This window comes from Arctopsyche grandis, chromosome 3 (genome assembly GCF_051622035.1).
Source record: "Arctopsyche grandis isolate Sample6627 chromosome 3, ASM5162203v2, whole genome shotgun sequence".
NCBI classification, from domain to species: Eukaryota; Metazoa; Arthropoda; class Insecta; order Trichoptera; family Hydropsychidae; genus Arctopsyche; species Arctopsyche grandis.
The window spans coordinates 19,643,398-19,658,065 of NC_135357.1; the positions used below are offsets into that span (position 1 = coordinate 19,643,398).

The following is a 14,668-nucleotide window of genomic DNA, read 5'->3' on the forward strand; positions in this document are numbered from 1 at the left end:
GTCTACAACGCCAACGTCAACCGCGTTATACTGTCTTCTAACCTGTTTGCCGTGAAATGGCCGTATCAGATTTTAATTGTTTAAATGCCTATAATTCACTCTATATTTTTTAAAATTTGCTCTATAGGTTCTCGTTATCTCTAATATATAAATATTTATAGTTTTAACTCTTATATGTATATATAAATTTCAAATTTGGCGTGTAGCTTGAGCCAAGAGCCAAGCTCACCTTGGCATCAACTCATTGCTAAACCTTAATTTGAAAGCAGATAAACATTAATATTAGGATTCTGGTTTTTTTTCCAAGTAGATTGCCCGACAGTTCATTTTCACGTTTATTTTGTTTAAATTGTCATAGAATGAGATTGTTATATAAAAACCGCCCAGCATCGTATTATACAATGTTATGTATGTATTTATGCATATACTATTAGCAACATACATATTGTATTTGTTAATTTTCCAGATGAAGAAGACTTATTTATGGTGTCGGATCTACTACTAGGAGGAGATCTGAGATATCATATTCAACATCAGGTCGCTTTCAACAAAGAATCCATTGTGCTTATGGTATACGAACTGGCAACAGCGCTCGACTATTTGCATGGCAAAAGAATACTTCACAGGTAATCAAAATTTCACCAAAAATACATAACTTGATTTTTAATTCATTTCCTTTATATAGGCACTTTTGAAGGACCGTTTATACAAGGACTTTTTAAGGACCGCACAGCGCTGCACGAAAAAGACTAGTTCTGTTTATGCTATACAGCACCGCTCGTTTTCGGCACTACATGCTTGTTTTGGATGAGTGCAAGGCAAAATCGGCTTACATATATGTACATACATATAGAGCGCGTAGATACAGCGCAATATTGCTTGTGCCTTGTCGTCGAGTCAATATTTTCACAATAAGACATTTCCCAAAAAAATCATATGTACATGGTAGCACTTTCGTTAGTATGGGTGCACTCGCCACTATAACGTCACTTCATGCGTGAATATTTCCTCAATGGTCTAAGAGAACTGGTTCCGCTCGATACGTTTCGGCAACATGTTCTGCTGCATAATATGAATAGATCGTGTCTGTTGCTGCTGTTTCTGTACGTCACGTATACATTACTGAGCATATGAATGTTTCCATATAGAACATGCTAAATAATAGTTTCCGTACTGCTGTTTACGTGCAGGTGCCGGCTTGAGCTCTTTTATGTATGATATTTGCCGATCCTTTATTGTACATATGTACATATGTATGTATGTATTTATCAAGAATATTTTCAAGAATCGAAAAGAAAACGATTTTCTTTTTGATTACACTGTTCGACAAATAATGACTTTTTTTTTTGGTTCAGAGACGAGATATGACTTTTCTTATAGATCTATGCCCATTAAACACGAATCTGGTAATAAAAAATGTTCATTGGCTCGAGATTCTGAGATATATGTGCTTTTTAAATTGCGCGATTTTTCTATATCTTGGTGTTCGGTTGATGTCTCAAAATCTGTCAATTTCCTGTTCAAAATGAATATTAGAATATATAGTCGGGTATTTTATCTTTCATTTGTAGTACTATTCAGCTTTCAAATATCTCTAAGTAGTCGTCCAGTTCAAGTCAAAAGTCAAAAGTACTTATTTTCACTTGGGAATTTTTCCCACTGTTAATACTATTTTATATTGGAACATGTTAATTAGGATAGTGTTCTGCCCACACTATTCAAAATAGTGTGGCCAGAACATTATTCCAATTAACATGTTTCAATAGAAAATACTCAATATAAAATAGTATTAACAGTGAAATCCCAAGTGAAATTACGTACTTTTGACTTTTGAGTTGAACTGGACGACTACTTAGAGAAATTCGAAAGCTGAAAAGTACTAAAAATGAAAGATAAAATAGCCGACTATATATTCCAATATTCATTTTGAACAGGAAATTGACAGATTTTGAGACATCGACCGAAAAACACCAAGATATAGAAAAATCGCGCGATTTAAAAAACACATATATCTCCGAATCTCGAGCTAATCAATATTTTTATTACCAGATTCGTGTTTAATGGGCATAGATCTATAAGAAAAGTCATATCTCGTCTCTGAACCATTTTCGTGTCGAACAGTGTTATTTGTGTATATTTTCTTCTAAATGGGGGAAAATTACTTCAATATGTATATGTGAGTGAAATTCACTCCATTCTTTCATATATTTTTTAACGCATAACAAAAACCAATGACACGGTGAATCAATATTGCGATTATTTTTATCTCGTTAGATTAACTGCGGGTTTAGAGAGTAGGTACTGTCGAGAATTCCTTTGTGGTATTTTTTCCGGTTATTTGATTCGATCCGACCCTTTATGTACCTATCCACCCCTGTCGATCTTAGTACATTTCCTGTACGACATTTTGTTGAACTACCCCGTATAGCCGACACAACAATATGGATCGCGAACAAACTTTCCCGAACAAACTTCTAACAATGATTCATGTCGCGCGCTTGAACTTCAATTCCGCCTATGAAAGGCTGAAGTTCCCCGAAGCAGTAAACCTCAAGTCTGTACCTACCGACGTTTCATTCAAATTTTTAATCAAAATCGTAATATAGAAAATAATAAATTCCAATCTTCTCTAAGTCTTTTAACTGCATGACCATTATATGCATGTATGTTTACACGAAAACCTGAAAATTTGAATCAAACTTCTTAAAATAAAATTTTAAAAAAAGTGACTGAAAATTATATTTTGTTTGAAAATTAATAAATTATAATAAACTTTGTATGTCAAGTATTTCTATATAGTCGGCGAGCATTAAATCAAATTGAATTAGTCAATTTTTTATATGTCATATGCAGGCCCGGCCCGAGGGTATATGGCGCCCCTAGGCAGATTGGTTTAAGTGCCGCCTCCCCCCTAAAATTTTAATAAAATTTGAATAAAATAAACTATAATTTTAATAAAATTTCTTGAAATTTTATGTTGAAGAAAATTATATTAAGAAAAACAAAATTTTATTCAAAATATGCACATTTTATGTACATACATATGAATAAAATAAAATAAAATACGCATAACTATGAATAAATAGGCAATGAAGACATTCATTTATATTCGACAATAAATTAAAGAATTTTATTTATTTAATTAAATAGTAGCAAATTGCTAATGAATATTTAACAAATAACAAAAGCAACAACTAAAAAAATTATAACTATAATATAACAATAACATAATCACAATAACATTATAATATTATATAATATAATACCTGTATATAACATAATATTATATAATATATATAATTATAGAGTGAAATTTCTTTTTTCGAATATGATTGGTTAAAATATTTAATTTCGTTAAGCAACGTGAAGCAAAACTTGTAAATCAGTTTGCTGTTTTACAAGTTTTATTTGTGAGTTGTTAATATTTGACAGTTAACTTTCTGCTTTCCTCGTAAATAATAATATTTTACAATCAGTATTGTTACTTTGAGTTACTAATAGTTACTTATTAGTGAGCGTGGATGAAAGGGGGTAGTGAGTGAGTTTTTCTCGTGAAAAAAATTGCCCGCACGTAGTAAACTGTCCGGGATTCTATTTGGGCTTGTATCGTTGCAGACCATAAAAAGCCATTCGGTTTCAAGTGGGATAATTAATCACGTAATGCCATTATCAAAAAAAAATATTAAATTGGAAATATATCCATAAGACTCATCACAAAATTTTGCAATACTTAAATTGAGAAAGATGAAATTACTTTTTTTGTAGAATTATTATACTAATAGTCCTATGTAAAAATGTATCAGCTTATAGATTTTTGACCTCTTTTTCCTATTATGCCAACCAAATTAAATTAAATTGTAAAATTGAAAATGTCCAGTTGAACAATAGCTATTAAAATAGATATAAGATGTATTGTGAACATAATTTCGTAATAATAAAAAGCATTTAAAAATCAAAAAAATGTATCAGCAAAAAATTTGAATTATTTCATCTCATATTTTACAAAATCAGGTTAAGGGAGAAATTAAATAAATTTTGCATGAGTCCCTAAAATTCCTAGCTACGCAAATGCAGGATATACATACATATACTCTATAAATAAAGTAAAAAAATGAAAAACCTACTTTCCAGTTTAATTTAAGAACATCTTGAATTCCGCACTGATTTCATTTTTCAAAGTTCAGTCAGATTCCATTTAATTTATACATTTTTTTTAATATTTCTCACTATTTATATTTTAATATGTATTGGAACTTTTAATTAACAGTGAAATCGGAAACAATTGGTGTGTTTATATGAAGATTTCAATAGTTCGTAAAAATACATACAGACATAACGTAGCGGAATATTTAATTATCCACGATTCAAATTTACCGTATTTCACTCATATTGATTTGTATTTGTAATGTTTATTCGCAATCATAAAAAGCGAATTCAATTAAACGGTAGCTGACGAATCAAACAAGCAATCAAATTAATTTACATTCACTGAACGCCATATATGTATGTACATACATACATATATGTAAAATGCCGAGTTATCTTTCGAACGCGATTCGATTATTCATTAATTAACCTCTGTTTCAGTTAGAAATGAAAATGATATTTTAGGCATATTATATTATAAATATATCTCAGCGTATTTTTAATATAACAACCTATTCATATTAATTATCGCACATCATCTTCAATTTATACATACATACAGGGCCGACGAGATGGAGGGGAGCCGAGATAAAGTTCCAGGGCCCGGACTACTCGAGAGGCCTTGTGTCGGGACTCCAACTGACCGATATTGATATTTTATATTATTCTACATAAAAACACATGTATTTATTTAATGCAAAATTTTTATTATTTTTCAACTCGAGCATTTTTTGTGTCTATATGGAATCGTCCCTGTTATAAAATACTTTATTATTAATCATTGGGGCGCGGAGGGGCGAAGCCCTAAAAGGCATTAACTAAGGGGGGTGAAGCCCTAAACGGCAATTAATCATGGGGGCGCGGAGGGGTGAAGCCCTAAAATACATTAACTAAGGGGGGCGTAGCCCTAGACGGCAATTAATCATGGGGACGCGGAGGGGCGAAGCCCTAAAAGGCAACTGATCATGGGGGCGAAGCCCTAGACGGCATTTAATCATGGGGGCGCGGAGGGGCGAAGCCCTAAAAGGCATTAACTAAGGGGGGCGAAGCCCTAGACGGCATTTAATCATGGAAGCGCGGAGGGGCGAAGCCCTAAAAGGCAACTGATCATTGGGGCGAAGCCCTAGACGGCATTTAATCATGGGGGCGCGGAGGGGCGAAGCCCTAAAAGGCATCAGCTAAGGGGGGCGAAGCCCTAAACGGCAATTGCTCATGGGGGCGTGGAGGGGCGAAGCCCTAGAAGGCAAAGGCTCAGGGGGGCGCCGAGGGCGAAGCCCTAGAAGGCAAAAAAAAAGATTTTTTTTTTAATTTTTTTTTTAATTTTTTTTTAAATTTAAGATTATTATTATTTTTTTTTTTTTTTTAATTAAATGTTTACTATTAGCTTAGTCATGTTTAAACGGTTTATATTATAAATACTGAGCGAAGCCGGGTAATACAGATAGTAATTTATAATTAAAAAAAATTAACAATGTGTCTCGTCACGTACTGATGTTGTTTTACGTTATTGTAGATATTATTTTATGAATGTCGTGTTGTTATACATATAGAATTTCAGCGGATGTTTCTACAATTAGTTACACGCTCGTAGTTGGAAATTGCTATTTTGTGATTTAATTGAATTTTTGCTAAAATGTATGAAGCGTGTATCAAGTGAATGAATAAGTTCTCTTTGTTCACGTTTTATTACTAAATTAAGTTATTTTTTTAAGTTTATTATTGATTTATATAAGTATTTTATGTTAATGGCTATGTACAATAATACAATGAGTTATACAATTTATATACATACAGAATATATATGTATATACAATTTATATACATATTTACATCGCGTCTCTTTATATATATATATATATATATATATATATATATATATATATATATATATATATATATATATATATATATATATATATATTCAATTCCTTTCCGAAACCACCCGTTGAAATCAATGGGCACGACACTAGTTTTATATAAAAGTATTAAGCGTCATTTTATTTGATAATTTTCAGTTTGTTTTTAATTTATCGCTGTTTTAGTCAAAAATACAAACAAATTAAGGCATATTCATGCTGGCACAGCATAGACCGGCAACTGAATGTAAACAGCAGTATGAAAATTTATTATTCTTTTGTACACTCTATATGGACACATTGATATGTTCCATATAGACAAAATCTATTCATATTATATAATACAACAGTACTTGTCACCGTATCGTATCAAGCAAAATTTTCTGTGGCCATTATTAAAACATAGCATGACGTGACGTCATAGTAGCGAGTGTACGAGTATTAACCATAAACGTCATATTGTGACAATATTGACTCGACGAAACGATGCAAGTAATATTGCGCCGAATCGTCGCGCTTTGTAATGTACATATGTAAGTCGATTTTGCCTTGCACACGGCCAAAACAAGTCTGAACGTCCCGAAACGTACGCTGCTGTATAGATTTATAAAAGTAGTATTTTGCTTGCACTGCTGTGCTGTACTGTTGAATTGCAGTGCTGGATAGTATGACCTTTAAATATAAATTTCACATATCATTCAAATTTTTACACTATCTATTTAACGTGAATAAAGAGCTAGGTTGAAAACGTCGTTTAAACAGATACATTGAGTGTCTGTTTAAATTTTATTAAGTTGATTCGCAAGTTCTGCTCTAAAATTTACATCTGCTGCTTGGCTGGAAGTTTAAACTTCAATGTTTTGCCAATTTCCTCTTAACTTCCTTATTCGATTTGGCCGAAGACGTTGCCGTTCTACTCCGAACGTTCACAGAACGAGCTTATTCACTTAAACACCAATTTCACAAATCGATCCGATAATTAAATATCGCGAAAAATTAAATACTATCGCCATGTTTTTATATTATAATACGCTCTTTTAAAAGGTCAAAGTGAACTAGTTGAAACGTTTTAATAAAATATTTACGGCACAGTTCGTTTTTAGGCAGAGGGATCTGGGTAGATAATTCTTCAGCCGTATATTAAATATCTACTAAAAACATCAAAGTATACCGTTGAAAGCTACAAATTTACATATGAACCCTACCGCAGCCCTTGTGAGGTTCAGCTTTAATGTATATTAATTATTATTTTATTTCGCCATATTGTTGCGTGAGAAGACTGTGCTAGTGTAGTGTATATACTATCTACATATGTATTATTTGTATATGAACAATACATACGTGAGAATATTATCTACAAACATTTTACATTTTAATGGTGCGAGCTCAATTGATAAAGCGTTATTACATTTATGTATTATATGTATATGTATTCAACTTGCGTAGTAAAAATAAAACATCTATCTATTTATTGTTTTTTCGGACGTCTTCGAGACGATGCTTCAAATGTTTTTCTCTTGTGATCAAGTGATTTTATGACGTTCATTTGTACATATGTACATACATATATAATAAAATCGAATTATCGAAAAACAGTATCATTCGGTCTGCACAAACCGACAGGTTTTATGATTGTCATCATATCACACATACATATATACATATGTAATATAAAAATAGAATACTTCGTTTCATTGATATTGCTTGACAAATTAAAGTCATTCCGAGCGGAATCTGTTTATTGGAATCCCCCCTCTCCCCATTTCTGGTAGATTTCAATAATATTAATATACATACATAGATAACATTTTCAGAATAATAAATAAAGGACCGATAAATGCGCGCAATATTTGGAGAACTGGTGAAATCATTTGCACGATTCGAATGTTGAATCCTTTATTTTATTGAATTTTTAGATAAAACAATGAAATAGGTTTTTACTTTCCATCTACATATATGCGTGTATGAATTTACATATGAATACACACATGTGCATATATAAATGAATACATAAAGCGCAAACTCAATTTTAATGCGGTTTTCTCTAACATATTGTGTTCATTTCGTGGAAAATTCTCAACCCAGCTATGTTTATATGTATGTACATATGTATTACTAGCTGAACCCGGCATGTTTTGCAATGCCACAATAACTCATGCAATTCTCGTTCCCGTTCACGTTCTCATTCCCGTTTCCGTTCCCATTCGAACATATTTGAAATTATTCAATTTTTTGTTTATTTTACCCTAACAACGTAGGTGGCGATTTGAATTTACATTTGAAATTATTGCGTTGCAATGCCAATCATTCCCGTTTTTCCCGTTTCCGTGCTCGTTTCTGGGCGATTTATTTTTTACATACACATAATAACTCCTGTATATGCATACGTGACAGACAAACAGACAAACATTGATTTTTATATAGATAAATAGATACATAGATTAAGCGTTTCCAGGATGATTACTATACATGTATGTATATACATATATGAAGTTGTGTAGCAGCATGACAAATTTGAGAAAGGCGTAAGTAATATGGGTATAGTACAAAACTTTCATCTTCATTATTTGAAAATTATAGTGGGGGGTAAATTCATGCAAACGATTCCCGAAGGATTCTAAATATCTTTGTTTGTTACCGTTACTAAACCAATGTTTCCCAACCTTTTTTTCAGCACCAAATTCTAAAAATAAATTAAGGTCATAAACCATTAAAACAGCCATCATAAGTCATCAAATATAGTCTTACTGTCTCTTATAGTTGATTTATCCATCTACATATTATAGCAATCGTATACCTATATATACAATCGTATACAATCGTATTCCTGAGGATCGCGAACATGAAGTTTTCTGCCTGATTAGCTATTTCTATTTATTTTTCGATTCGATCACATGGAGGGCTGTTACTAGGGAATGCAATACCGGTATACCGATATACTGGTTTATCGGTAAATCGACAAAATTTCGGCATTGGAAAATTTTAAAATTTACCGGTTATTACCGGAACTATTTTATCCCGAATTAATTACATATACAGGCATACAATTGCATAATATTACATTATGAATCGATGCAAATGGCATATTGTGGATTATGTTGTCTGGAATTTGTTTATTTTCAGTAAAAAATGTGACTATTTCAAATTGATAAATTCACCGGCAACACAGACCATTTCTGAAATTGGATTTCTGAAAAAAAAAACAAGAACTATTGATGATTTGGTCAATTCCCCCCCCCCCCAAACATTTAAATTGCCCCCTCCCCCCGGTTAAACCATATTGTATTCATGGGTATATAAAGTCTGTACGTAATCATTATTTTAAATTCTTTAAAAATACTGCGAGTATATTTTTATGTATGTATTATATGTATATACATATACCTATATATGTATGTACATACATATAATACATACATTTGCTATGTACGTAGTAACAATAGATGAAGTTTTGTGATCGTGCGAAAATTCGAACTCGAGATTTTGACTGATTCGAACTCAGAATAAATCACTGATCACGTTTTCATGTTCTAAAAAAATGTGTGTGTGTGTATGTGTGTCTGTTTATTTTGGGGATATTTTGAACACCGTCAGTCCTATCGAACTGAAACTCAGTATCAGATACCGAAATTCTTATCGTTACGACGTAAATTATTTTTCCAATTTTTAAGTTGACCAGAAATAGTACCTCCCCTTTTAGGTGTCCTCTTTTTTTAAGTTTTTGAATTCAGTTAGCCCCTAACCGCTAACTGAATCGGACTGAAATTTTTTTATATATAATATAAATTATAAATTTTAAACTATAATATTTTTAAAATATTTTTACCTGAACCGGAAGTAGTACTTTAACTCTAGAGAATCGAGGTTTTTATGCTTTTCTCAGAAATCTTTTGATTTATTGAACTGAAATTTCATATCTACAAGTTTAAGCTTGTAATAGCTAGTATTTGCGGTAATAGCTATAATGCTGCCGGTATGAGTGAATGTGTCTGTACGGTTCAATATCGAATGTTGTTTTGTAACCTTATATTCCTCAAATACATAGATAAAGTCATGGCTTGGTCACATCCGAATTTTCATTTTTCTTTGATGTCACACGAAGATATTTTCACATATTCACAGTCGAGCTTGGGGTTTTTTCTGTTTTATTTTAAGAGAGAGAGACTCAACAAACCATACGCGTAAGGCTTTGAACAGCAAGCTATCTTTAAGCCATTGTTGCTGTTAAACTCTGTAATATAAGTTGAGCGAGATCGGAAACGCGTGGATCACTTCACGGTTAAGAGCAATCGACTACAATGTGTATGTACATATGTAGTTGTATACATAAATTCGTTTGTATGGTGGTATTTTATACGAGACAGGAGTCTACATTGTCTAGTGGAATGTTGAGAAAGACGCCTTATTGAATATCTTTGTGGCAAAGGAATTTTACAAGACGGCGTGTCCCACAATATGCTACTTAGTCTACGATACCCCACTACGCTATGGACACCCTACTCGAGTTTCGGGAAACTATGCAAATTTATTCCAGATATTTACGCACCAAAAACATATTAAACTTTATTCGCTTATAGTCATTCTGTTTTCAAACAAAACGAACTATAAATGAAAAAGTTTTTGGGGCTAATACAATCCGACACATACACGAGTATAGCGTATAGTGTATGGAAATGCATTTGTTTTGTTTTTAGGTTATATGCTGAAGTATAATTTTAGACTGATTTAATGAGATCCATCATTCAACAATTTTATAAACAAGATAGCTTCAGCTTATCAAACGACTCTTGCAAAATTCTCGCTCTAATTGGCATGTGACCTTTTGACGTAACTCGGTGATCGTTAATTAATACGGGATCCTTTATTTTGAATGGAAGCCTTGAACTCGGCCGTATAATTCAATAGGACTTCAATTATACATGATTTCATCTAGTCCCCAGGCTTAATCAATGGCACAAATCGCTCACTATAATATTATATAATAATATAGACGTATATATCCATGTATGTATGTACATATATATACTTGCAGATATTTAATATGACATACATATATGTATGCCGGGAAATTGCGAAAACCACATTTTCAATGCAAATTTTATTAAAGCTTTTAATCGGTTCCTTCACAAAATAATGTATGAAGCAATCATATTCCCACGATTATGCGAATAAATCAATTCCTGGAAATGCTGAATGATCGGAAACTTTATTTTATTTTTATATACACATATGTATATATCAGGAAGGCCTAATAGGCAAACCTTTAAACGCCTTTCTGGCCAATTACAATGCAACGATATACAATGTATAGATTAATTTTAGCAGTACAACAAGATTCATTTTAACAGAGCGACAAGATTAATTTTTATGGATAAATTTTTGCTGGTCAAGTTGCATGCAGCAAGATATCAGTGCTCAAATATATCAAGATGAAATCAAATCCTACACTTCCAGAACGAAAAAGAAGATCGACTTTTGTAGTGTGAAAACTTGGAATTACGACGCTGGAGTGGCTGGGTAATAGTCCTGACTTAAACCCGATTGAGAACTTATGGGGCATAATGGGGTTAAAAATTAATAGCAATAAGCCTACTTGTAAATACCAGCTTATACAAACATTAGAAAAAGTGGAGTATGACGACATTACAGGCGAATGCTTAAAAATATTAGCGGAATCGATGCCTTCGAGAATTGGAGAAGTTATACATAATAAAGGAGTGGTTGCAAAATATTAGATTAAGTGTTTTAATTAGTTTTATATACATGTGTATACATATATAATTTAAATAAAACAAAATTAGTAAACAAATAGATTTTAAGAGAAAAAAAAATATTTATTTTAGACTGGAAACAGATTATTCAGAAATTACCACGACCAAAAATGTCAAATTAAAATTTGATAAATCTAAACAATTAAAAATTTCGTTCGGCCAAGTATCCGTTCGGCAAAATGTCCGTTCATCCAAGCGTCCGTCAATCGTATAACCAATTGTAACATACATACATACATACATGTATGTATGTATGTATGTATTTATTTTATTTGGGGTTTTAGATAAATCGTATTCGAATATAAATCAACTACTAGATACATATATGTTTATACGGTTATACACTTTGACGGTTACATAAATATATTAATGTATGCTTAAAATGTTATATATGTATGGTTTGAAATACAAGTATACAACTACATATGTGCGTATTTTTATCTAATGAAATATTTATAAGGATGAAATGGAGATAACTTAAATGAAATGGATATAAAAGTTTATTTTTCGTTTAAGATGTATGTATGTATGTATGTACATAGGTATGTAGATATATATGAGAAAGTTGTTCTAAAGTTTGATACAGTCTCGGTTGGAATTCTTCATTCATGAAGAGATTCAAGTAAAATAAGCTTCTATGTAGAAGAGCCACCCATTGCCATTGTAAATTTGACACAGGATTTTAGAGAACTTTTTTATTCGTTCTCCCTCTTTATCCGTTTTCGTATCGTAGCAAAGGTTTCCGTTGCGGAAGTTAATTAAAGTTGAAGGATTTTTCACGCGATCCCCATTTTCACACTTTCGCGTACTTCCTGTCAACCGCGGTGCTCTGCGTTTTTATTTTTTTTCCTCAGAACTCTTTTCGTGTAGACATATATTTCAAAATCAATTTCACATATTTTATCCCGTGACATGTCATGCCCAATTTCACGCCTTTCGACGCCCCCGTTCACTTACAAAAATTACTCGTAATATTTATACTCGACACTTTTATGCCGTGTGACGCACACTACCAAACTAATTACTTAAGTGCTTTGTGAAATTTATCTTCATCTAACCGTTAATGGCTTTGAGAAATTAATTTTGTTCTACAAAATCAATAATTCGATTTTTATTCTTAACATAAAATAAATTTTTAAATTTCATTTAATTTGATATTACTAATCGAGTTTATTATTATCAAAGCGATATAATATTGTTGCGTAGGGGTGGGTGGAGGATCCAAATAAAAGCCAATGTCGGTTCACAGCATATATTGGGTGATTGAGGAGATTCACGCACTGCCCGTGCTCCGTCCAGAATACCGTGGTATGGCCTAAGTACCTGCTTATAAAAGGCAGGTCGCTCAGTTCATCTTCTTCGACACGTTTTTTTACCGATTGTTATAGTCACGTACCAGATATGCGGTCCCACGGTCTCGCGCTGTCAGTTCTGAGAACTCTAGCGGAAAGTGGCTGGGTGCCGTTACCCAGGACCTGGGACCGCTAAGTCCATTCATGAGTCTCTATTGTTAGCCGAATGCACTTAAGCCTGGAGATAATCCTCGAAACCAATTATGTCAATTGGTCGCAGGGTCTCAGGAACGCGCTGTCTCACGGTCGTCCGCATTATACCAAATAGCGGAAATGCTACTCGGCGTAATCCGAGGGTCTCCATTGTAACCCTCGAAAATATTTAAACCACCTGGTAAACCGGATTGCACTTAACCGGTGGCGTACGTTACAATATTTTATTCTGTAACTAAAGATCTCGTGGACCAATATATCAAATAAAGCGAGAGGCAGGGGACTTGTTTCTGTCATCAAGCGGAGAAAGATGGAGCACCTCGGACACATGATATGGGGTCCAAAATACGAATTTCTCCGTTGATAACCATGGAGAAAATATAAGGTAGGAAATGGATTGCCAGGAAGAAGTTGTCTTGGTTTAGAAACATGCGCATGTGGACCGATATGACCGCCGAAGAACTATTCAGAGCCGCTGAAGACCGATGCGGATATCTACAAATAATCGACGAGATGGTCGCCAACGTCCAGAAATACAATAATGCATTCAATATATGTACATACACATACATATGTATTAATGTATGTATGTATAAAAACATCGTTCAATAAAAAAATCGGATGTGACCAACCCCCGACTTAATCTATGTATTTGAGGAATATAAGAAGGTTACAAAACATTCGGTAATTAAACATAAGTAAATACTCGTTCATACATACCGGCTATGAGAGCATTTTCGATACAAATTGAGCGCAAATGTAGAGAAACTTACAAAAGACATAAGTTCTACTTCCGGTTGTCGGATTTTGTTCAAATTTTTTTAATTACGGAAAATCACTATAAATATTATACACTGTATTTATCTATACAATATTAAGAAAATAAAAATTATTTAAAAGGTCAAAATAAAATAATGAAATATTGTTTTAAAAAAAATTATTACTTCCGGGTTACAAATTCTGACCAACTCTACATAAGTTAGTACATAAAGAATACAAATATTAATTTTCAGCTTGATACGTTCAGTGTGTGGAAAAAATCGAGTGTCCAATCCGAATCGAAAAAATAGTGTATGGAAAAAAATTCCACTTTCTCGGTTGATTCAATTTCATTGTTTTTTTATTATTTTAATGACATTGATACAATAATCATATTTGAATTTTCTCGTGAAGAGCATAAATATTTATGGGGTCGAAAATAAAGTGGCAGAAAAATCGAACAAGAGTAAACTACTTCCGGTTGACGGGTGTTCACCAAATTTTATATGCCTATATAACTTGGTATTAAGCTTAAACTTCTAGATGTATCAAATTTCAGTTCAATATAACGAAAGGCTTCCGAGACAAAAATAAAAAGGTTCGTTTATCTAAAGTAAAATTATTACTTACG

At 32.6% G+C, this 14,668-nt stretch overlaps 1 protein-coding gene across 2 annotated transcripts in view; it reads left to right on the forward strand.

Moving 5' to 3' along the window:
• Positions 1-14,668, forward strand: part of LOC143909923 (serine/threonine-protein kinase 32A) — a 111,979-nt gene that overhangs the window by 78,749 nt on the left and 18,562 nt on the right. For both annotated transcript variants that reach the window (XM_077428196.1, XM_077428197.1), the window contains exon 5: positions 467-626. In XM_077428196.1, coding sequence (XP_077284322.1) covers positions 467-626 — 160 coding nt within the window. The remainder of the gene's footprint in view (positions 1-466; positions 627-14,668) is intronic.